Source organism: Falco punctatus (assembly GCF_963210335.1).
Source record: "Falco punctatus genome assembly, chromosome: 15".
NCBI classification, from domain to species: Eukaryota; Metazoa; Chordata; class Aves; order Falconiformes; family Falconidae; genus Falco; species Falco punctatus.
In genome coordinates, this window is record NC_137595.1 from 17,352,037 (window position 1) to 17,376,999 (window position 24,963).

The window sequence follows — 24,963 nt, forward strand, 5'->3', positions numbered from 1 at the left end:
CCTGATGTCACCTGGCTATAGGTACCTGACCTGCTTGGTCACTGCTGAGACTCCATAAACTCCTCTGCACATATTCGATAACAAAATACCTCTGGTCCTGTCCCAGCCATTCAGCTTAGGTTTACAGAGCAGACAAAAGCGTTACTTCTGTGTTGTGCAGAAATGCAAAAAGGAGTGTAGTAGCATAGCAATGTAGCTACCGCTCCACGAAGGTCAGCGCAAGGCAGCCGACAGATAGTCCCCTCGTGGGTTTTGTACCCCACGCTGAGGGTGGTGCTGCTGTGCTGGCATTGCTAGCGATGTCTGTGCACCCTCTCTAAAGCTCGCTCGGGTGCCTCTGCAGGGACTGCCTTCGCTGGCCGAACCGCAGCAGAATACGGACAAAAATCACCAAATCAAAGAATTTTACTCAGAGTGCTGTGCAGTTTATTCCTAGTTTACAGTATATTATTATGCTGTGGATACATAGGATTTTTTTCCACAGGCACCGTGATGATGTGGATTTAGAGAGAACTTCATATGTATTTTCACTTGGATTTGGCTTGTATTTATTTGCATGTGGGCTTGAGAACATTGTTTCTTTAAGGAAATTAAATAAAAGGTAATGTAGTCCTTTAATGGCAAAAATGTTGCATGAATAAGGTTTGCAAAGCCTTATATTTTGACAGCTCATGTGACAAGTGCGTGCACCACAGCCTTGTGAACATATGTAATGAGGTAACAATCTCTATTTTTATAGGCTGGTTATTGGAACGAATATGAAAGATTTGTGCCAGCTTTAGATCAGCTTCCCTCTAATGACACTTCATCTGTGGAGAACAGAACTATAGTAGTCACTACCATCTTGGTAAGTTTTATGTTCTTAGCGTGTTTGTGTTTAGGAAAAAAGACACATGGCTCCTAAGGTGTGTTAGACACCTCGCCAGGAGGCAGATGTTGAATGCGATGTGACTTCAAGTGGCTGAGAAGTTCGGCATCTTTGACCCTGCAAACTCCTTTGTGTATCAGTAAGTTTACTCACAGGAGGAGCTCGCTGAGCTTGACATGGCGCTTTGCTGCTTCTCAAACACTTGAACTCAATCAAATGCCTCACAGAACTGAAGTTATTATGCATGTATGTAAATGACTGCAGGATCTGGCCTTCCTGCTGTAGGGTCAAATCTTGCACCCCTCACTCAGGTACAGCTCCTGTAAACTCAACCCCTGTGGACTGAGTAAGGGTGGCACAGTGGAGCCTGTAGAGAACTGGAACTGCTCTAGCACTGGGTGAAAAGCGACCTACACCTGTGCAATTCCAAAGGAGTAAAGCTCTTCCTCTTTCTCATAAACAGCAGCACCTGGCTCAGCCCCAATGCCTCTGGCAGATGTGTTCTGTACAGCATTGTTTGTGACTTTTATGCCTGTTGCAATTCTACTAAGCATGAGCCAATTTTATGTTCCTGAAGCATTGTATTTTATACTCCTATGGATTTAGCGAGATATAATCAGCGTTTCAGGTAGAATTTTCTAAGAAAGCTGAGGGAATTTAGTGACAAAAATTGCTACTGAGGATTTTAGCCTAGCTTCCCTTGGGCTGCTTTGAAAATATCTCCATCAGAGCCCCATTCTAGGCCACTGGGGCCTTAGGAAATTGTTTTGATGGTACAGGTGTTGGGTATGTCAGTTCTTTGAACGCTAAAACCTGAATTATTACTACGGTGATGCTATTTGACTGTCTCATCAGGCCTAATTCTGCAAAGAAAAGTGTAACTTTGTTAAGTGGAATAGTCCTGTTGTCTGTAGGATCAGCCAAGGATTTTTAAATTGCAGAAGTCTGTCTTTCTAATTTCTGTACCAAAGCAGGAGATATTGTAAATACTTGCCAGTAATATAAAGGATAGTAACAGCTCTCGTTTTGTATGTTTTAAAGCTGTATTTTACATTCATAGACTTTTGATCTTTACTTTTGTTTCAAAGGAATCACCATATGTAATGTATAAGAAAAACCATGAACAACTAGAAGGGAATGAGAGATATGAAGGATATTGTGTAGACTTAGCTTCTGAAATAGCAAAACATGTTGGAATAAAATACAAACTGTCAATTGTTGGAGATGGGAAATATGGAGCTAGGGACCCTGAGACTAAGATATGGAATGGCATGGTGGGTGAACTGGTCTATGGGGTAAGTTTCTCTTAACCTTCATTTTAATGTTCTTCGTAAAAAAGTTATGCTCAAAGTTAATAAACTGCAAAATAAAGATCATCTGTTTGAATACCACCTTTAAAATTCTAGATATTTCTTTGTAGTGCCATTTTTATAGTCTGCTTTTCTAATCGTTTCATTGCAGGAAAGTGTGACTTTTTTACTGCTTGCTGTTGTTCTCCAAATCAGAGTTCAGAAGTGGCACTGGGCAAATTGCAAATTCTTGTCTACAGCAGAATTTCCAATTTGCCCTTCATATGCTGCTTCTGCATTTGCCATGTCTCCTTTTTCTCTGTCAGTCTTGTAAGCACTGGGAGGGTGCCCCTCCCGTTAAAGGTCTGATCCTATGATGCTGGCCCTCATCGGATCACTAATGCCACTTTTGTTTGAGCAGAGGCTAAAGGCTCGGTTAGCCCCATGGTTGCTTTTCAGGGTAAGAAGCAATGTAGGTGTGAAATCACGCACATCTTTCTTTCTTTTTAAACCCTGGGTTTGGCTTTAAAAATCAACTGTCAAACCAAAAAAAAAAGTAATCGATTGCATTCCTCCTTATATTTCTATATTGGGTGTACATTGCTTTGTTTGGTAAGAACAAAAACAGTCTGGAATTGCCATTTTAGAAACTTCTTTGAAAATGAGAATTTTGGAATACAGATCAACCAGATGGAAGGGGGAGAAAATTGGCTTTGCAGAAAAGAATTTACAAGCTGATATTTCATCATTGCTTTTTTTCCCCCAAATGCTAATGAGATGATTTGTGATTCCGCCCAAATCTTCTTTACAGTTTATTTTTAACAAGCTTTCCTTTATTAAAAATATCTGAGCAGAAGCGAGTATTTCAGTTGCCTCCTTTTGTTCCATGGCTGAGTGTAATTTCTAAAAGTCACCTCAGAATTTCTGTGGTATAACATAACATCATTCTTGCAAAATGTTTGGTGAGATAATTCTTTTCCAATGAATCAGTCTTTTTAAGGTAATTGCTAGATTTGCAGAATTTTATTCATTCTGGAGCAGTCAGTCCTGATTGGCTTATTACATACTTGGTAGCCTATTCGACTTCAAAATATTTTATATAAGCAACAGTGGGTTTGTAGTCTTGTGTTAAGGGGAGGGAGGGGAATCTACTGATTAGAGACATTAAACAGGGGCCTGGATCCCTAGGTTGTATCTTCATTTCCCTGTTGCACTGAGGTTTGACATTATGCAAATCTTATGAACTCCCCATGCCTCAGATATGGGAAACCAGTGTTACCTCTTGGAGAGTACAAGTACCTCGAGAACCTCAGAAGCAAGGGTTTAGTTTAGTTGCAAGCATAATTACACCGCAGTGCAAACCTAAACCCTCAGTTTCCCTGTGTGTGGTTCAAGAAATATCAAGAGTATTAGCTGTAATTGGATCCTTCTGATATATTTGCAAGTACCGAGCAGTGAAACGGTTTATTCCCTTAAAAAAAATAATCATACCATATGCAAAAGGCATGAGAAAAGAGAAACTGAAATTACTGCCAACAGCCAGGGCACAGGGACCGCCTGCACCAGGGGAGGAAAGGTGTGATATGGGGTGCTGCCTCTGGGACTTGAGCCGTGTAGGATTGGCCAGTGTAGCTGCCATACCATGCAAGATCCGTCCGGATAAAGGGCCACAGAAATGATCAGAGGCTGGAGCACCTCTCCTGCGAGGAAGGGCTGGGAGAGCTGGGGTTGTTCAGCCTGGAGAAGGCTCCCGGGAGACCTCAGAGCAGCCTGCCAGTACTTAAAGGGGGCTTATAAGAAAGGTGGGGAACAGGGTTTTTAGCAGGGCCTGTTGTGATAGGACAGGGGGTAATGGTTTTAAACTACAAGAGGGTAAATTTACACTTAATATAGGTAAGAAGTTTTTTACAATGAGGGTGCTGAAACACTGGCACAGGTTGCCAAGAAGGTGGTGGATGCCCCATCCCTGGAAACATCCAAGGCCAGGTTGGACGGGGCTCTGAGCAACCTGATGTAGTTGAAGATGTCCCTGCGCATTGCAGGGGCTGGGCTCGGTGGCCTTTAAAGGTCCCTTCCAGCCCAAACCGCTCTGTGATTCCATGATAAACAGGTTGGCTACAGCTGCCTTTTCCACAGCGCCCTGGGACGAGCCCAGCTCTGCCTCCTTAGCATCACACTGAGCCCTAGCCGCTTCCCCTTGACCTGACCGTGCTTGTGACCTTCCCACACCACCAAAAACCAGCCTCACAGGCACAACGGACCATTCCTTAAAACAACCCCAAGCCCACCCTGCCATTGTCATTTTCCTTTGCAAAAAAGCTCTGTTCCTTTGTATTCCGAAGCACAGTTTTCATCTGTGTTTTCTCATTAATGAAAAAGTGAGGAATGTTTCCCTCCCTGACCCCCAACAGCTCCTCTCCTCACTGCGAGCTCGGTTACTGAAGCCTCTTCGCTGCAGTGCTCAATTATTCAAAGGTCAGATGCATCCCGTGAGGTTTGACTGTAGACCCAGGTTAATGCTCACAGCCCAGCGCTGCTGAGCTAGCTCCCCATCCTGCCGAGCTGAACTTCTGAGCCAGCAAGCCATGCAGAATTCCACCTGGCTTTCTGTAAGCAGGGAAAACAGCCCTCCAGGCCCTTTCCCAGCCCTGTCTGCAAACATCATGAAATACCCTTGGCCTCTTTCTCCATCTGTCGAGAGAGGGCTGTGTACCACACTCACAAGGATGTGCACGCAGCCCTTTGAAGCTGAAAAGTGCTCTGGAAGTGCTAATTATTTGGAGCGAGCACCTCATTTACGTGCTGATTTTCCTTTATGTCTCAGGGGCTTAAAACTCTATTAGGGAGCTAAAACTGTACGTTACCCCTAATGCCCCTGTGAGCCTTGTCTGCAAAATGACTGTCATCTTTGGCTCCTCTGGATTCCATTTCGGGAAAACAAGAGGGAGATTAGGTTATAAATGCCTTTATTAGCATGTATGGAAGACAGGCGTGGGGAGATAAAAGGGGCCTGATTGGGTTTGGTACCAGGTACCCAGCAGCTGAACTGTGGCAGAAAACACAATCTTTCAGACTGCGTTTCTCTCAGGTGATAAACGGTGACCCATCATCTGTCAAACACAGCGTTTCCTGACCCAGCGAGCTTCTCACCACCACCTGGCGCTGCTGGGGGATCTTACCAAGCTTTTTGAATACCATGCCCTGTTTTTGCATAGCCCCATGCATGCAACTCTTCTGAAATAGCTCTTAGGACAGTCACAGGAAGTGAATGGCTTGTCATTTTAATGCCAAACCCCTAATTAACTGTAATTAATGTATACTGTGTGCCAGTTCGCTGTTACTGTCGCATTTGCCTCCTGTGGGATGCGGTGTAGAGGCAGGACAGAACGTGCAGCCAGGTCCTTGCAGCCTCCACACCACTGGGCTCCGGGTGGCGAGGGGTGGGAAGGGGCTCCGGGTGCAGGGGTGCTGTGTCACAGCCCTGATCCCGCTTCCAGACTAGCTGGGGGTCTGCATTAACTCGGTTAACTGGGACAGTCCCAAGAGTTGCACGTTACTGGGGATACACACACTGAAATACTTCCCATTAGAAGTTCTCCCTCCCCTGTCTCCCGTCATGTCAGGGCTGGTTGGAGGGTGTGGAAGCCTGCCATGCCCTGGGACCCCCCCAAAGGTGAGGACAGGCTCAGCTGGCCCTCTTGGACCTTTCCTTCTGGCTTTGCAATGGAAAATTTGTACAAATGAACGTGGTTACAGAGAAGGGCTTGCTCTGTGGCAGCGTGGGGACGCAGCCCTGGAGGCAGGGAGTTCTGCCCCAGCAGGTATTCCCAGACCGCTTTGCTTCCGACAGGAGAAGCCAGGAATCTTGTTAGAGAGTACACAACAGGACCTTGTAGTTTGTTAGCAATTTTCAAACAGCGGTGGTAGTAATAATAATTGATAATTATAATAATTAGATTTGACATTAAAATGAGATTTGTTTGATTTTTCATAAATCAAAAAATGCCAGTTCAGGTGGAAGAAAACCTTAGTTTTGCCATTTCACACTGATGGCGCCGAAAGATTCTTCTTCCTCCCAGGAGAAACCTGCCAATTCAGGCTCTATTATTTTTTAAACTACGATAGATTCCTAAAACACAGTCGAAATTTTTGACAGCATAGAAAGAGGAAAAGTGCAAAGCTTTTTTGCTGGACCTTTTAGAAGAGGGAAGTAGGTAAATCATTCTCAGACTGGGAGACTGAATCACTACTGAAGTCTAACCAGTGAAGCAAACCAGCAAGGCAAGTGCTGTGTCCCCCTGTGATGCCCCGCTGGGGACATGCCGGGGGCTGGGGCTGCTGAGCAGCAGCACCTCCCTCTGCGCCCACCCGCAGGGCCGATGCTCGGGGCTTTGTACCCACCAGCTGCTCAGCACCAGACAGTGCTCTTTTCTCCTCTGTAGGCTTTTAGTTCTTCTTTCCCTTTTAAAGCAGGCTGCTGTTCTTCCTTCCCTGTTCAGCCAGGGAAAGCAGTCCCTCCCTGGGCCTGATGCTTTTCACAGCGCCGAGGCTAATTGGTAGTAGGTTTAACACAGATCTTAATTGTAACTACAAATGCTTTGGGAGCGGAAAGAGCAGCCAGACCTTACGGCCTTTAAAAGCACTCCTCAGGTAAAAAGAAAAGGTCTTTACAAAAACCTTTCAGTATGTAAAATAGCATAAAGGAATGAAGCAGGGATATAAAGGACAGGCAGTCCCCCGAACACGGGCAGCCTCCGCAGTCTGTCAGAGCGGGACCACCTACACGTCTCCCCGCCTTGAACAAACCAACTGCCTGGCATGGCGCTGGCCTCTTGACGGCAGCAGAAAGGCTACAGACGGGGTATGCACCCTCTGAAACGTAGCGGAGAGGGAGACTTTAATTTGATTCCTAATTCTCCTCAATTCTCTTAGCCTGTGGCAGAGCCTGACGGTGCCACGTGCGGGAGAAGCTGGCCCTTTGCCCCTCGCCCTCGGCTTCTGCACGGGGGAAGCCCAGGCAGGGGGCTCAGCCTCTTGTCCTGCACACACGCGTACAGATGCAGGACCCCTGCCCAGGCAGCTGCTGAGCCGTGGTGGCACCGGCCCCATCGGGGGACAGGACCCCAGCGCTGGCACAGAGCCGCAGACAGGGTGATGGGCTCCGGCTGACCCATGTCCAAGCACAGGCAGAAGCAACACGTGCATGTCTGCAGCTGACAGAGCAGATGTACCCTTAATTACTGCATCTGCACACAGCAGTAGCGTCTCAGAAGGAACTGTGGGCAGCCAGGGAAAGCATGCGTGGGCTTAACCTTGGCAAACTACAGCAGGCAAGGCCAGCTGCACTCTTAACACCTTAATGCCTTTTTGCGCTGCTCGGCTACTACACGTTAAGACTTCAATGCAGCGTGTTGCTGGTCAGGTATCAGCTGTTGGTTTTAAGTAAGTGTGAGCTAACGTGTTAAAAACACATTGTGCCCATGACGTGGCCCCTCAGCACGCACTGATATCCTTGGATTACTGGACCCTACAAAGTAGCTTTTACCAGCAGCTACTATGGGTGATGTGTTGCTCTGACACCCTTTCTGATACCTGGGAACCTCAGGCTGCACTGAGAAGTCCTAAAATGTGCTCAGTCAGTCATCATTCCATCTTCTGACACCACTGTGTACCTGCAGGCAGCACTTCTGGGGTGCCTGGAGGTCTGGTTCCCCATGGAAATTGGGCAGCATCCCTCTGCTCTGCGCACAGGCTGAGTGCTGGCTGGCTTCCCGTCACACAAAGGTCTTGCAAAGTGACCACAGCTCAGACCCATGGCTTGAAAAGTGACCCACTAGCAGAGAAATTATTCCGTTTGGCAAGCGTGAATGGCCAGAAGCACGTAGAGGCAGGAGCACAGCCGGTAGCTCTTGCTGTCCCTGGTGTATGGCTTTGAAGTTAGGAAGACTGATCTTTAGGTCTGTAAGCAAAGAATTCGATCCCTCCTTTTGGATTACAGAGGTGGAACATCCCATTGTTTTTCTTTCTCCATGCAGAGGGATATTTCCATTTGCTGGTTTTTCTCCCTCTCCTTAAGAGTCTTGAGGTTTGCAGCCCCTGGGGTCAGCTTTGAAGAGAGTGGTAGTGCCTCTGTGCTGTGTCCTCTCTAAATCCATCCCTCCCACACTAGCAGGCAAAGACAGAACAAGCCTCAGAGGAATCCATGACATTTCTCGCCCGGCTCAAATGCAGTGAAGATGATGTTTGAAACGCCATTAGTCATGAGTGATTAGCAAAGCTTAGTTGTTGAGGTTCTTAAACCCCCCTCCAGTTCAGGGCATGGTTGTGCTTGTGTTCTTTTTCATCGAGCTCAATTTTTATGGGTTCTGCTTATCTGCAGCCATAACAGGGAGGGAAATTCACTGGTGTGCTGCAATTATTAATGATCCTTTAGGGTGCTTAGAGCTCTCCATAAGCTCTCCATTTCAAATACTATGTCTCCAAATAAATAAGCAAAGAGCGACCTGCTTTTTAAGGTCTTTAGTGCAACTAACATTCAAGGGGGTGGTGGGGGAACTGGATTGTATCCAGGCTGGGGTGCTGGATTGTAGCTGGTCCGCTCCCAGTGCCCTGGTTGTTGATGGTTTCCTGAACCCCTGTGTCTGAACCCGTGCTTGTTCCCTCTGCAGAAAACAATTGCTGCCGTATTCACTTAAGGCACGAGGGTGTTTTTTGGTGTTTCCAATATACTGGACACCTATCAAAAATGGTAGGAAAGCAGGAAGACAGAAATGTATCAGAAAAATAAATAATTGTAACCCTTGTAATATTAAATGAAATTTGAAATCATTTACAAAGAAATCCACACTGTGTGATACAAACGAGGACACGGCAACAATCAGGCCTTTTAAAAGTGATTTGTCTGTGCTTCAGCACAGCATCAGCTTCATCCCCTCAAAGACCCCACAGGAGCATCCTGCATGAACTCATCTGCTCAGGAGGAAGATACAGGCTTTATTGCATGCTGCATCAGCACTTAGGAAGAGCTCCACCATGTCTACTTTGGCAATTAAAATATTACTTTGGGAGAATTAAATTTCTCCGAGTCCAGGAAAACCCTACAGAAACCAAATGCTCTTTTAGCTGATCCAGCCGTTTGCGCCCTGATGAGCTGTTCCAGGGCTGGCTGTCCCTGTGCAGCAGTGCCCAGCAGTACGGCACCCGCCTGCCCGCTAAGCTTCGCCTCGTGTGGAATTACTGCTAGCTTTCTGCAGGGGTCCGGATCCCTTAAGCTTCCTTTAATAAGGATTAATTTGTAGGTACCTTATGAGTTCAACAGAAAATACAGTAGCCATGGTCAAAGCGCTAGCCGTGGACTCTGACTTTGTTTAAAGGTGATATTCTGTGTGGTTCTCACACTTGCTGGCTGCAGGCACCTGATGTTTAACAGTAGCTCCGCAAGCAGCAGCTACAGGACAAATACATGTGTTGGGGGAATTACCGGTGAGCAAGTCCCAACATAATCCAGTCCCTTTACCACACCATGCCCACGTCCCTCCACGTCTATTACTTCGGCAATTAACACATTCATCTGCAAAGCCAGCAGGCACCCACACCCAAAGGCAGCTGGCATTTTCGGGTTTAGTATTCAAGCCGGGTGAAGCTAGATTTTTGCAGTAAGTGGCCACAAATGAGACGAAGGGTTTCTCCTCAAGGAAAGTGGTCACTTAGGGGGAAAGGCGATGTCCCAGTATGCCGTGAATGTCTGAAGGCGGGGAGAGGGGCTGTGAGAGGGTGTGCCAAGGGCCACGGTTTCCCAGTGGCTTCCTCATGTGCACAGGCATGGTCTGATCTGATTATTCCAAGCAGGGAACTTGTACCTTGTGGCTACACGTACCAGTACAAACTGTTGATGCTGCGGAGTGGCTGAAGCAAATGTAGAGGTGGTGTGCAGGGGGGGACTCCCCAGTGCGGGGGACGGCTTGCAGCGGGGAGGGCCGTGGGGGACCAGCACATCTGCCATTAGCTTCAGCCCTTAAACTGGGAGAGTGCCTCGGGCATGGCTGCACAGTGCCACCGAGGCACCAGCTGGCACAGCCTGTGGCACTGAGCTGAGCCTTACGAGAAGCCTTCCCCATTTCTGCTTATTAAACTTAAAAAACCCAAAAAAATAGACCCAACTAACTAGGAGGAGGAACAAGTCAGATATTCATGGAAGTCACACGCATCATCATCAGATTTACATAAAGGCATATTCAGTTATTTTATGGCACTGATTTTAATCACTTCTTGTGAACGTTTCCTATTTTATTCAAATTTCTACTGAGCCAGGTTTTATTTTTCCACCACAAAGAGAGGCATACTTACTAGTATGGAAACAAAAATATGATTTAAAAGGTGCACAATGGTTTAGGTACTAGTAAGTTAAACTGTCCATAAGAATAATTTTTTCTTTCTCAAATTCTTAATTACCAATGAAAGGCCATCTTTAAAACTGTCAATAACATGAGTTAGTGTTTAAAATAGAACAATACAAAAGAAGTGTATGTAGACTCCCATAACAGTAATTTTTAAATGAAAAGGGCTTTTTTTTAACATTCTAGTCCACTCCATTGCAAATACTGACCCCTGCTTTGGTACTTGGCTGAATCAAGGCTGGATTAGCTGAACAGCATGACTTGAATCTTTCTGGCATTAGAAATACAGATGCAATTAAATATCTTGAAAATCTGTTCTGGAATGTTATTTTTCATCGGGTAACTAAGTAATTTTTTTACTTCACATTCTTACCCTCCCATGGAGTCCAACAAATTTTGATCGAAGGGAAGGGTATGGGTTCAGGGTATACCACCACCCTGGTGAGTGGCAGATGCAATGAGATGAGATTTTGCTTCCAGATGACAAAGCCCCAGAGCATGATCTGCGTTATAGATCTATGGAGCTAAGTTCTGTAACATAGGGTGGTATACGTTGTACTGAAAAATACTACTCAGCGTTCTTCTCAGATAACCCAGGCTGTTTGCTTCTCTGGGACTCACAAATCTGTATTACTGTTCTTCAGTGACCACAGAAAGGGTGGACTTTCTGCATCCTATCCCCCCGCTATTTTACCATCTTCTGTTCTTCCTTGCAATGGGGTTTCAAAGGAGTATATGAGCGGTAGCACCCAAATGCAGCTGAAATTGTATAACTGATTACTTATCTTAAGTTCCTATTAAAGATCCTGGACTAATCTGTAAGGCAAGAGAGTTTGCTGAGAGAATGGAAAAGAGAAAATTAAAATACAGCAAACATAATTTGCCCCAAGTCTTCAATACAGGTGGATGGATAGAGACCATTACTAGAAATGAACATTTTTGTAGTTGCCATCCCTCTCCCTGTTCAGTTTGTGTAGCGTTTATTCATCCATTTTAACTAATAGAAACATAAATACATGTTGGTACATCATTGCCTCGCTGTGAGGCCCTTGCATAGATTTGATTGTAATTTTTCTTGTTAATAATCTTCTGTCAATATCGTGCAGTCCTTTAACTTCAGTGACTGCAAAACAGGTGGCAAAGAAAATGTTTCCTACTTACTCTTGTAATTAATCATCTTATTAATTAGCCTGAGACTCTAGATTGTGATTATGTTGTAACCATTCAGTGACTAACTTTGGTTTGTTTTCCCTTTTCAGAGAGCAGATATAGCTGTTGCCCCCCTCACCATTACATTGGTGCGAGAAGAAGTCATAGACTTTTCCAAACCCTTTATGAGCCTGGGCATCTCCATCATGATCAAGAAGCCTCAGAAATCTAAACCGGGCGTATTCTCTTTCCTGGATCCTTTGGCTTATGAAATTTGGATGTGTATAGTCTTTGCTTACATTGGCGTCAGCGTAGTTCTTTTCCTAGTCAGCAGATTCAGCCCTTACGAATGGCACTTGGAAGACAGCAGTGAAGAACCACGTGACCCTCAGAATCCTCCCGACCCTCCAAATGAGTTTGGAATATTTAACAGCCTTTGGTTTTCCCTGGGTGCCTTTATGCAGCAAGGATGCGATATTTCTCCAAGGTTTGTTCCATATCACTCCATCACCTTTTTGCATTTTATGGTCATTTTCTGATGCCATGGTGCATATATGTTACTTTTTCAAATTTCTTTTTAATTCCAAATTTTTTTTATTTTGACATTCCATTCAATGCTGAGCATCATCATCAAGCCACCATGCTTGTTAGCATTTACCTCCAGAGTGAGTAGCATTGCTTTATAATGCCATTTATGCATTTCTGCCGAACTTATATACACCATGTTGAGGCTGTAAAATGCATGGGGTTTTCTGTTTTCAGCAATGCTTGGAGGGCTACCGTGTTTTTGCTGCATATCTCATTTTACGGTCATCTCCTTGGTGCATATAACATTTTCTGCTTTGCAAAATAAGAATTGTTTATTTTAAACACTCACATGCAACAGCACTTTAAAACACTTCCACTCCCGTCATGGCTTCTGCTAGTCTTTTTACTTGCTTTTGCACCTGATTTCTCTAGTTTGTTCTTCTTGAACCATCCTTTCATCTATTATTAATTTGCTTACCACTGTCTTTCGTATGTTCGGGTCTCCATATGTGCCTCTCTAACAGTTACTGCGTACTGCCCTGGATGTGTATCGTTATTTCAGTCCGATCTAACCTGCTGTCCCTGTCTTCGTAGTCAATATGGTTAATAAGCATTGCCGGTTTCCATAAAGATTTTTCTTATTCATGAATACAATCTTTCTGAATAAGGCTGTAGGAAAACATGTTTGATATTAGTTCCAATTTAACAGAGAGCACTGGTATTAACTGTTGTAGAATATTTCTTTTTTAAATAAGTGTGTTGAAAACCACCAGACAATAGCAAAGTTCTCCCTAATTGAACAATACATACCACAAATGTTTTTTGAGTTTTATATATATAAAATATTCCTATATTTACACTGGTGAAATACTTCAGTAATGTGCCTCTGATAAGCAGTAGAATTAACTGGTTTCTTAGTGATGGAGCACTAGTTACATTTTGTATGACGATATTTTAATACCAGTTTACAGCTATTTTAGTAATTATTTAAAATACCTGCTTAGTACAAACAGGATGCATTTTTTCCCTTTAACTAGGTTGCTAATTAAAGCAAGAGAGAAAGATCTTTTATAATGAACTGATGGTTCTATTTATATATTGATGATCCTAATATTGATATTTTCTAATATTTGAAATACCCCTTGTTGATGTCCGTCTCTGAGTACCTTTTCAATACCCGAATCATTGAAAAGTTTCCCGGTCCGTATAGTGGTAGGGATCTTGAGTGGCCTCACTGAAGCAGGTCCAGAACAAACCTTCCATGAGCTTTCACGGGCAAGATCATGATTTTACCTGTTATCATGTAATGATGATCCTTTAAGTTCACAGTCACTGCACATTCAAATCTAATGATCACAGCGAAATCCAGGACTTTCAGAGGTACTGGCGTATGCCTGCTGGTATTTCATGCAATTCATGCATATGTTTTAAAAGGCTTGATAGCTGCAATTAGATGTCATACTAATTGACAGATGTGTATAATATGCTGTGTAAAACACACACACATTTTTGCCTAGTATGACCGTGCGTTAGTTTTTGCAGTTGTCGGTGTTTGGGCGTGCTGCCTCGCTGTGTAGCTGTAGCTGTTAACCTTCCCCTCCTGTTTGCTTTCTGCTTTCTGCTTTGTGCCTAAATTTGGTCTTGAAACTTTGCCCCTCTGCTTGCCATTGAAGGTGATGAGTAGCAATAACATTTAAATTGCTGTTGACCATGTGTGCGCCCAATCTAAAGGACCGGGAAATAAGCACTGGGACATCACATGGAAAGCTGCAGGCATTGCACTGTTTCCGCTGGGTCTGGTTATCGACAGGTCAATAGCAGTACACAGGGGGTGTGAAGCTCTCATGTGACTCTGACGTGTTCGGCCGTTCACCTTATATAACGAGTGGAACATATTCTACTTTTTTTTTCAATACTACCATGATAAGTGCCTTGGAAATACCTACCGAAAAAAAAAAAAAAAAAAAAGAGAGAGAGAGCAGTAAAGCTATTTATTTTATCTGTCCATCAGAAGCTGTTAGCTCAGTATTATGGCCCTCGTTTGAATACATTGCCCAGTTATTTTGTTATCTTTCATGATAACACAGTCTGGGCAGTTACATGCATCATTACTGAAAAAAACCAAGAAATTTAATACTTTGGTTTAAATTCCAGAAACATCATTCCTTTGAACGGTATTTAAGTTGATTAAATGTCAAATTTCTTTTCCGTAGAAGGGACTATTCCCAAGTATTCCGTTCTTAATCCGTATCTTTGTAAGGTTATGCCATTTATAGTACATTGACTATATTAATGTTTCATACTATTTTATTGCCATTAAAAGGGGCTTCATTCTTTCATTGTGAGTTTTGTCTGAATAAATTTCTTATATGAGAGCGTGCAGCACTTGTAGAGAGATGCCGACAAGCAGTCTGGAGAGATCACTTTTGTACTTGCTGATAAAGGCTCTTTCAGCTGCCTTTGTGTGGAACAGCTGTGACATCTAATGACTAGTTAGATCTATCCTCGGTGAGTATGCTGTGTGGATATTCCAGAGGATATATCCCTATACTCTCCTCTCTGTATTTAATAGGAGTCATCTAAGCGGAATCAGATAGCAGCCAAAGGATGGGGGTTAGCGCATGCCTTGATGGAATCAACATTTGTTCCAGCAGTTTTGTTCTGCTATCAAAGGCTGCTGTGTTTTCTGCATAGTGAGCTAAAGCATTGAAAATTCACTTTTGATGGATCAAAAGTAGATTATTAAACTCGCTTTAATGTAAGATGTGTACAGCAAATGGAATTGGGAGAAAACACAGTCAAATCTGTAACACTGTTCTGAGCGAGAGTATCTTTGAAATCTCTGTGAGAGCATGTGTTTTCATTTTGCTCTTTATTCATGTGGAACAAAGAGGCTAGATTAATTAATTGCTGATGGAAAAAGACAGGGGGTTCATTAAAAATTATCTCATGAGGCTGGTCATTTAAGAGGGTGTATTTCTAGATCCCTGTTTTCACAGCAGAAGACTCAAGAGACTCCTATTAAAGGCCATGGGAATGACTTTGTGGGACTTTCAGAACAGCAGCGAGAGCTGGCTATGTCTGAAACTCCCACCGCCAGTTCCTATGATGGAAGAAGCATCTCAAGGCAGTGCTTTAGATGCTGTTATTGCCTGTGTCCTGTCCCAGCGGGTGAGGCGAGGGCCGCCTGGCAGCAGAGGTAGGGGGCTGGCCGGGCGTCTGAGCGAGGGACCTTGCTGTGGTGGCCACCTACCGTGTGCTCAGAGGGCCAAGGGATTCTAGACAAGGGGAGCTGGCACCACAAAGACCTGCAGGGTTATTTGTCAATATAGCAACCGCCTTGTATCGAGCAGAAGAGCCCGATTAAAAATTGAGTAGTGCGAGCAGCTGCGTGCTATAGGAAATCAAATGCGTTTTGTGGCCATGAGTAGAAACAAAATTCAAGCTATTCTGATAAGTAAATGAGGTTTTGTTTGAATGTGTTATTCTCCTGGAAACTGAATGTGAATTTGAATATTTATTTTGTTTTTCTCTTGTTACTAATTTGCTCTTATTTGACTCCATGCTTCCTTTTAAATTTCCTCTCAAGGTATGCACTCTTCCTGTTTACTTGCTTTTGAAAACACCGTCTGACCTTGTTTTGATAATTGAGTTATAATTCTGTTATTCCAGGTCTTTGTTACTCCTCTCATTTGTCAACATGCTAATTTGCTTTAAAATAATGTCGTGCAAAGTACCTGTTTATTGAGGTAATTTGGAAAATGACATGTTGAGATAAAGCATTAGTTGTTTGCTGTTAAATTACAACACTGCACACTTGGACAGGTATGTCTTCATCAGAAAAAGTGGCACTGGTATTAAAAGCTGCGATTGATTTTTCTATAATTATTATCTGAGTAATGGGCAAATGTTTCTGTGATTCACAGTACAAACCATACAAGTATTCTCTTATTACCAGCCCAATGTTTTACGTACTAACCCTTTTTCTCCCGCATTCCTCTACACCAGCCCCTGCAGTGGGTATAAGGAGTCTCCATATCAGCAGATGGACTGACTGGGGGGAACTGGGGTCCTTTGGACAAGGAGGCTGCCAGGCCATGGTCATCCACGTTCTTGTTCTTTGGCTCTCTCTGTCTGTCTGTCTTTCCTTGACTGTCAGCTTTGTGGTTCGTTTTGTTTTTCTTTTGCCCCGTCCTGTGCTACCACCGATGACAGCTGTGTCAGCCCCGACTGCTTCATAGCAGCAGCTGTTTCATCTTCCTTTTCATGCTCATTGGAAGACTGGGAGAAACAACTCTATAGTGACATCCACTTCTCTTTCAACTGGCCTGAACTCTTCTGAGAACACCCCTGGTCCTCATCTAGCAAGACCCCTCTTTTGCATGTAGGACCCTCGGGGAAGCACCTTCTTCGTCGAGGGATCCACCCATGCCCACCTTCCCCTGCCTCTCGGCTGTTCTCCATTTTTTTGTCCTGTATCTGTCTGACTTGGTTCATGCAGGTGGCAAGATACTTTTACCTTTCTCTGCGTGTAGTATGCTGTATGAGCATGCAGCTCAACACAGACTTTTTATCGTTACAGCAGTGTGAGCTTGGGGGTTTGCTGGTTTGGAAAATGCTTGTCTGCTGCACACCTTCATCCCAGCAGCCCATCTGTCCTGCTAACAGAAGGGGCAGCTACCAAAGCAAGTAAGACATTTCCTGTGGGAAACTATAGGGAGAATGAACACATACTACTTTGTTCCCAGTAGTTCCACTGAATTTATCGAAACACTCTGGCAAGTCTCTTTTTCATCTTCCTATTAAAGCCGGAGGGCCACAGGAACCTGGATACCTGGGACAAAGCTAGTCTTGCTGTACGCGGCTGGATGTTCCACATGCTGTACCCACTGGCCAGACTTCTGCTCGAACGGCAGGGTGAGGAATTCAGCTCCAGGTTTTCTCTGAAGATGGACAGTGTGTAGTGAAGGAATGAACAAAAGGGAGATGAGCTTCACCTGGAGTAGCCATCTAAAAGCAGCAGACTGTGTTTTACTTAGGCGTCTCGGTTCCTTCCGAAGTCGTGTGACAGATGGGCACCTTCGGACGTACCCCGGGCTACAACAAGTGAGAAAAATCTCTCTCTCAGGGTGTCCATCTCCTCTCTCTTTCTGCGCTGGCTCCAAAGGGAGCCTAACCCAGTGAGTCCAGCAGGCACGGCTTTGTAGTTGGCTACGGTTACGGCAGCCCATGTAAGAGGCTGTTTGCCATGTAGGGTATCAAGTTTTACAAACTAGCTCAAGCCAAGACCCTAACTGGTAAGGGAACTGGCCAGAAAGGACTTTAGCCATCTGTAAAATCCCAGCATACTCATTTGATACTTACGAAGGATGTAGAGCGAGGTAGAGAGATGCCTTGACTTACTACTTTATGCTGGATTTATATTTCTGCAACTTTGCTTTGCAGCTACTCGGTAGCCATCTGTTAGTAAGCACAGCTGCAGCACAGCCCGGGTTGAACCTTGGAAGCCTTTTATCCTCTTGGGATGCCCGCAGGGAAGGCAGGGAAGGAAGCTGCCTCTGCCTGTCGGTGGCCCAGCGGACGTGTGCCGGCCCTCAGGAGGGCACACCTCTGAGTTCACACCTCACAGGTCACTGTTGCCTGACAGACGAAGAGCTGACGTTGGCTCCTCAAGCTTCCCTAAGCATTGTAACTGCCTGGAGCGCCTTGCACATGGGTACAGATTGATGCAGCTGTCCCTGGGGCAGTGGGAGCGGAGAGCAGCAGGGTTCACCCCTGAGCTTGTTCCTCCACATTCCTGTTCCAGATTGCTCTCTCTGTTTTTATTGTGTCGCTGATTTTTATTTTTTTTTCTTTGATGTGTTCTTTAATGTCGGATGGATTATTTTCTTTCTTTCTTTCTTTCTTTCTTTCTTTCTTTTTTTCTGAATAATTTGATGGGATTTTTTGAATGGCTCAGGCAACCTCAGGCTCTGGCCAAGACCAGGCACTTTACCGGCGAACCCCCCTGTGTGGGTGGGGTGGGGCACGTCACCAGACTTTTGCTTTTTTTCCTGTCTCCATCTGTTGGTAGGACAACTTGTACCCACTGTCTGGGGATGGCACTGAGGGGCTTGAAGGAAACAAATCGACAGGTAAGAGTTTTCTTGCTTTCTGTTTCTTCCCTTCACACAAACTGCTGAGGACGACAGCTCCCGTGTTCCAAGGATTTCATGTATCTGGGATTGATTCTTCCTCCACTGGTATCAGCAGAGTTAAGGAAAAACATATGAAATACCTTTGTCTCAGCTCCTGAAATGATTCCTGGTCGAAGTACTGTGTGTGAGGAATAAGCACTGTACATGGCGGTGGAATTCCCCACCCAGCTGAGCAGCATGGCACTGGTGTCGGTCAACCCTGAACAAATATTTTGAGCCTGATGTTCAGTTGCTTTAAAGCATCAAGAGCTCTTACCAACAGGATCTAGAACTCCTGACCACTGGTTTGAACACTACTGTGTTTACAAACGGGCTTTTTCTTAGTCCTTTTGGTATCCTTTTAAAAAACAAAACCCCAAAACCACCACAGAAACAGAATGCAATTTTCTGCTTCCTTCTCTGTTGCTCTGGTGGTTCGGAAGCAAGAATACGCCCAACCTGGAACAGTGCAACATGCAAATTGTAATTAACATAAAAGAAACCAGCCTCTCTCCTCACCTCATTATGCAAATTGAGTCTGTAATTCCTCTGAGGTTGTGATGGGAGAAGGATACTGGATCATTTTTCTGTTATTCCATTGCACATTTACGTGCAGTTTACTACATCTTAAATTGTGAGAGCAGATGCAGTAAAAGGTACATTCGTGTCCTCTGAGCTGGGCAGCCCCCGAAGAGACACAATGCTGGCGTATCGCAGCAGGCAAGCGGAGAAGGCAAAAGTCTTCCGGCAACAGAATTCTTTAGTAAAGGGTCTGTGGAAGTCAGGAGAGCTTGTTCCTCTCCAGGCCTCTGGTGGTGTTGGCTCAAACGAGTTATTTCTTAATTGACTCCCCTTGTTTTCACTGAAAGATTGGAGAGGGAGTTGAACTGGGTAAGAGCAGGTGCACACCGAGTTTGCTGTCCTGGGAAAGGCTATCGGCAACTGGCTCACAGTCCGCCTGCTCACAGATACCTGGAGGATCCGGACAAAAGGGTTTTGCATGTGAATTTTTCTTCAATGAACTAAAAAAAAATTTAAAAAAAATGATGGAATGTCGTCAAAGCAATTTGATGATGTGTGTTTTTCCATAGATCTCTCTCAGGGCGAATTGTCGGAGGAGTCTGGTGGTTCTTCACTCTCATCATTATCTCTTCCTACACTGCTAATCTTGCTGCCTTCCTTACGGTGGAAAGGATGGTTTCTCCCATAGAGAGCGCAGAGGACCTGGCTAAACAAACCGAAATAGCCTATGGCACTTTGGATTCAGGCTCAACCAAAGAATTCTTTAGAGTAAGTCTGTCAAATCTCCATTAGAGCTTTTCTAAACTGTAAGCACCTAATATACAGGTTTCAGCCTCTTGTTTTTACCCAGCTGTAATAGCTGTTCTGGGGAACGCTGCTTTGTGCAATCACGGCAGGCCTGAGTGCAGATTTTAATATCAAAAGGCATTTTATCAAAAATGGATGGGTTTGCTCAACCTGAAACATCTCAAGATGGAAAGTCTGACCTCTGCTATCATGGTGAAAGGTTTTTCTTATAGTAGTTTCAGAACCTCGGTCTGATGAGCAATAATGCAGTCATTAGCACAATCTTTAGCAAAGAAAACTCTTGGAGGAGTGATGCTCTTGACCTACTTGCTCTGTTTGCCCAGCTGGCAGCTGTTGATGCCATCCGACATCGGTGTTCACTTGCCAGAATGAGCAGGGGGATGGGGGCCGTGCGTCGCCATTGGTTTCTGTATGGTGCATGGATTGCTGCAGTTGTTGCTGTTGCTCACCAGTGTCTGGCTGTGGCCGTATCAAGCGGTCAGGGGTGAAACTTTTGTACCCCAGAACACTGGTGCGTATTCACCTTGGCTAGGGAAATGCTGGGTTTGCAATATTTGGGGGTAGGAGGGGAGTATGGACTTTTATTTGAGATGATCCTTTCTTTCTCCATTTTGCCGAACTGCAAAGAGCCTTGTGAGGGTCATTAAAAACTCTAAAGGAGACCTCAGACCACTTTCATGTATCTAAAAATGTTGCGACCTGAAAAGCTTTTCTTTCCAGCCAAGGGCAAACTGAAATGCTCAGCCCTTGCAGGGAACTCTTGGTTCTCTCTCAGCAGTGCCAATCAGATGCCATTCAAACCAACATTTTCTTGTAAAGTGGTCAGTGCTGCAGGGCTAAATATTGCCTGTCACACACACTGCCCAGGTGCAAGTGTGAGGGAGGAGGGAGAAAAAAAAAAAACCCTTGCTACTGTAGGCTGATGAAATGCTGAGGGCTCCTTGAATAAATACTGAGGGCTCCTTGAATTTGTTTAAAATTTCAATACGCAGCCACACACACACACATACGTGTATGTGTATATCTGGTATAAAGCTGGAAGTGAATGCCAAGGTGTTTTATGAAGCTTTTATACTTTGCCTTACTTTTGTGTAACGTCTTTATACAAAAATAGGTAGTATTTCTTAATTAACTGTGGTGGCTGGTACGTTATAACAGCTTCTGTTTGTACTGAAATCCTGAAAGATAAACACTGACCTTGTAAGGGTGACATGAGAGTGTAAAAATTTGTATTCTGTTTAATTACCAGCCTGAGGCAGTATTATCTGCGCAGCAAAAATGAGCTGAGTGGACCTGTCGGAAGGGGTAGCAGAACTTGATTAGAAATATGGGTGCTCTTTACAGTCACTATACTGTTCTTAGGAGGCAAAAAAATCTTCTTTTGAATATGTAGTTACTGTTAATACAGAAAGAGGGATTGTACCGGGGTGTTTCTTCATTTCCTTAATAGTTTGACACAACAAGGAAATCCCTTCTCACCCAGAGATCAAAGGAATGAGTGTTTCATGTGAAAGGATACAAAGTCTAGTAAATGTATGAATACTTTGTTGTGCTGTTAATAGTCTTGAGATGAGCTGTGACTCTCTCCTGGTGCTGGAGAGCAGGGCTGTGAGTGAGGATGATGTGGCAGGAGCTGCCAGCTCCATGGGGCATGAGGACAGAGGGCAGAGTGGGATGTATCACCTGCTCCATGAGATCCCGACGGGCCAGGTGGGAAGGAGAGTGGGCCCCGAGTGGCGCTTCTCTCTCATCAGTGGTCTCAAGGCACACAGCATCGTTTCAGTTGTATTAATTTTTGCAGAATAATTAAGTCGAATAGAGTGATGCAGCCATGAAACTGTGGTAATTAGAGTCTTCTTCAGCTGATTTGAGAAGGGCGAAAGCTTTGCCTTAGATTAAATGCATATGTTCACATAAATACTTCATTGTACAGTCTGTATTAGCTACTTAGTAAGACGGTAATGATAGCTGAAACCTGAAATAACTCTTAGAGGACACTTGGTTTCTGAGCACCTGCTGCACAGACTGCCCCTGCTCTGTGGTTTGAGGTATTTTGCTCCCTGCAAGATCTTTCCCCACTGCTGCCAGCGCATCAGTGGCAGCAAGCGTGTGTCAGAAAAAGCCAGGAGTTCTCCTGGGTTCAGTGCGATGCTTGGTCCCTCTGTGAGGGGATTATCCTCTTCCGCTCGCTCCCCACCAGCATTTAGCCAGTTTGAGCAACAGTCGGCGGAGCGGGTCAGGATCACCTACCCGGTGAGAAACGATGCTCCTCACGGAGGGGGTGGCTGCGGGAGCCAGTTGGTGCCGTTCGCACACTGGCTGCCCATGCGTACCTGCAGACACTGGCTGTGGCGTGTGAGAGGCAGCTAAATCTTCCCTAGAGATGGGAGAAGTCACCCGGCTGTGAGCAGGAGGTCAGCACATGTGTGGAGGTACCGAGAGCAGTAACTTGGCTTTGTAGCTGGGCCATGGCTTCACAGAGGGGGCACAGGACAATCTCTCCAAGAGCCCATGAAGGAGCTTGCATGGGCATATCTCTTCCTAGAGCTGAAAAGCTGAACTGTTTCTCAAAGCTCTTAGTCAGATACTGATCTTGAAGGCTGCTGTTGGCCAGCGAGAGGTGCCCGACTGACGACAGCAAGGAAAAATTGCCTCCTAATGACTCGTAAAGGGAGGACATGTAAATGAGCTTCAGATATCCACGATCTTCTCTACATGTGCAAGAAGGAGCTCCTATAAAGCCTTGATTCCATGGTTCCTTTCTGCCAACGCCATTTCCAACCAGGATCACTTTTGAAGGTTTCTTTTACAGTGTGGAGACCTATCTGTGAGGAACTGGACCAATACCAGCACCTCATTTCAGATGAACAGATGGTAATGACTTTCAGCCACTTCAGACCTGGGCAGACTCCAGCTAGTGACCTATTTTATAGTCTTGGCCGTTTCCCTAAACATCACAACGTCTCCCAGATAGACGCCATCCCAGCTCTGTAGGTTAAGCTGGATACACCATTGCTGTTCCAAGCGTGCACGGTGACTGCTGTCAGCGTGACATTGCTCTCGCAGTTACAACAAGAGTTACAACAAATGATTTTAAAACCATTTCACGGCAGGTACCGTTCACGCTCCCCACTTGTTGCTGGGTGTTTGTCCCCCCAGCATATCTAAGAACGAAATTACTTTTCCTGTATTTTCATAGTTGTTGCTTGTTTCTGCTCAGAAACATTTTACATTGTGCACTAATTAGCTTATAAAGGCATTTAAATGGCAATCAATGGATTACATCAATTCCCTTTTGGCTTTCAAAGGGCACTCATCCATATTGAAAAGGAAGAGAAAGAACCTTGCCTTGGGTATTTATTAATACGCAGTCTCAGATTAAGGGCTCCAAAATACCTCTTCCTCTTTCTTGAAAACTGGCAAAGGCCTGTACTAAAATGCAATTTCAAATCACTAAGTTGCTGCTTTCAAAGGTGTATCTGTTAGAATTAACATCTTCTAATACATTGAATTAAAGCCTCAGCATATCTGAGCAGCTCACCAAATCAATATAACACCATTTAATCCAAATTCAGCACTGAGCCTAGGTATAATACCACAGTCTAATAGGTTTCACACCTCCAATATGCATATATTCAAAAGGCATGACCTTTACAACCAATTAGTAATTCTTATGTAAACTTGGCTGTATTTGAACTTCAGCAGAAGCAGAACATGTTTCTAGACATTTAGAAATTTAAATTGCTCTTGAATTTATGGTGGTTTCTTTTAATTGATAGCAGATATCTGTGTTAAGGGGCTTCTGTAAAATAACTTTCAAAGTACGTGTGTGTGATCATGGACAAACCGAGCTGACCTGCTCGTACACTTCACTGAAAACCTGTGGGGTTTTTTTGAAAACCCATATTGCAGAAGGTGTTCTTGGGGTTGATCTGGTGTGACAAGGCTTTACAGGCTGAGATACTGAGGCAGGGAACGTGTAGCAACATCTCGCATTAGATCCTTCTGCCTTTTGTGGGAAATTGAAGGCGGCACGTCTCACACCATTAACAGTGTAGCTAATCACTGTTAACTAAAACTAAGGGAAAAGGCGTCCTCAAAGGGCTGACATTTTATTGCAGAGCTTTGTATTTTTCTCAGCAGTAGTTTCCAGGATGTCCCTGACAAAACCAGTCTGCTGATGGCTCCCTCGTGCCTCAATGAGATGACTTACTGCTCTGAAGTCAGTTACTGTTTTTTTCTCCTGGAAACGGCATTAATTGCCAGTCCTGTTAGGGGTTTCAGTAGAACAGCCAAAGATCCTTTGGGCACGATGCTTCCCACTCTTACAGTTGGTTGCTCCTACCTGGTACTGATGTTCATGAGTGTTGGGTAGAGTTTGACGTTGACGTTGCTTCTGCTGTCAATAAAGACTTTAGGCTCAGTGCCTGGAGAAGTCACACAGGCTGACAGCCTTCAAGCACGGCTTAGATACTTCAGATAGTATTTTTAGGAATTTTTTTGCAATGCAGTAAAAAATTCACAGCTAAGGCTAAAGTCTCCATTAGGCACGTGGGCGTGATAGCTGACTTGAGGACACCAAGGGGCCTGCATATGCTTTCCTTGTGCCTCCTGTGTGAAGGCCTTGCCTCTCATTGCCCTTGCATAGTCTGCCCAGATGCTTCAGTAATATTTTGCTCTTAATGCGTCTTTTGCGAGAAGGTGATATTGTTCTTCTACACCTTTGTGGGCATGTTCAGCACTTGAAATTCCTCTTCAGCAGTTTCCTCAAAAAGCAGTTCTTCCCAAACCAGGTTCAGATGTGAGGCCGTTCTGGGCTTTGTGTATAGATAACATATGATATAAAACTACAGGTTTTAGGATGCAGGAAATTGTGGTTTTATCAAGTCTGAATTAGTTCAGAAAGAGCAGATAGAACAGCACGAGATGCCCTGGCAAGAGATTTTGTGTTTCTGTCTGCAGTACTGGTTGCCCATGCTGAGGAAGGTGCTTTGACATGGAAACAGGTATCAGAAAAAGCATGTCAGTATGGCAAGGGGACTGGTGGGGCACCCCTTGAAAAGAATTTTAAGTACAATTTGTTTAGCTGGTAAAACTGAAGCCAATACAGAAAACAATTTGTTCAAAAGAAAAAAAAAAAAAAAAAAAAAACAAAAACACTGGGCAGATTACGACCAAAGCAAAAAATAAACATTTATCTGAAAAAAACAGTGAAAGAACAAATTAAT

At 44.5% G+C, this 24,963-nt stretch overlaps 1 protein-coding gene across 7 annotated transcripts in view; it reads left to right on the forward strand.

The window, feature by feature from the left end:
• GRIA3 (glutamate ionotropic receptor AMPA type subunit 3) overlaps nt 1–24,963 on the forward strand; it is a 153,972-nt gene that overhangs the window by 96,619 nt on the left and 32,390 nt on the right. For all 7 annotated transcript variants that reach the window (XR_013923833.1, XR_013923834.1, XM_080365689.1 and 4 more), the window contains exons 9-12: nt 740–847; nt 1,957–2,163; nt 11,813–12,189; nt 19,498–19,696. Coding sequence is in view for 5 of the 7 variants with exons in the window: in XM_080365689.1 (XP_080221815.1) it covers nt 740–847; nt 1,957–2,163; nt 11,813–12,189; nt 19,498–19,696 (891 nt within the window). In the remaining 2 variants the exon portion in view is untranslated. The remainder of the gene's footprint in view (nt 1–739; nt 848–1,956; nt 2,164–11,812; nt 12,190–19,497; nt 19,697–24,963) is intronic.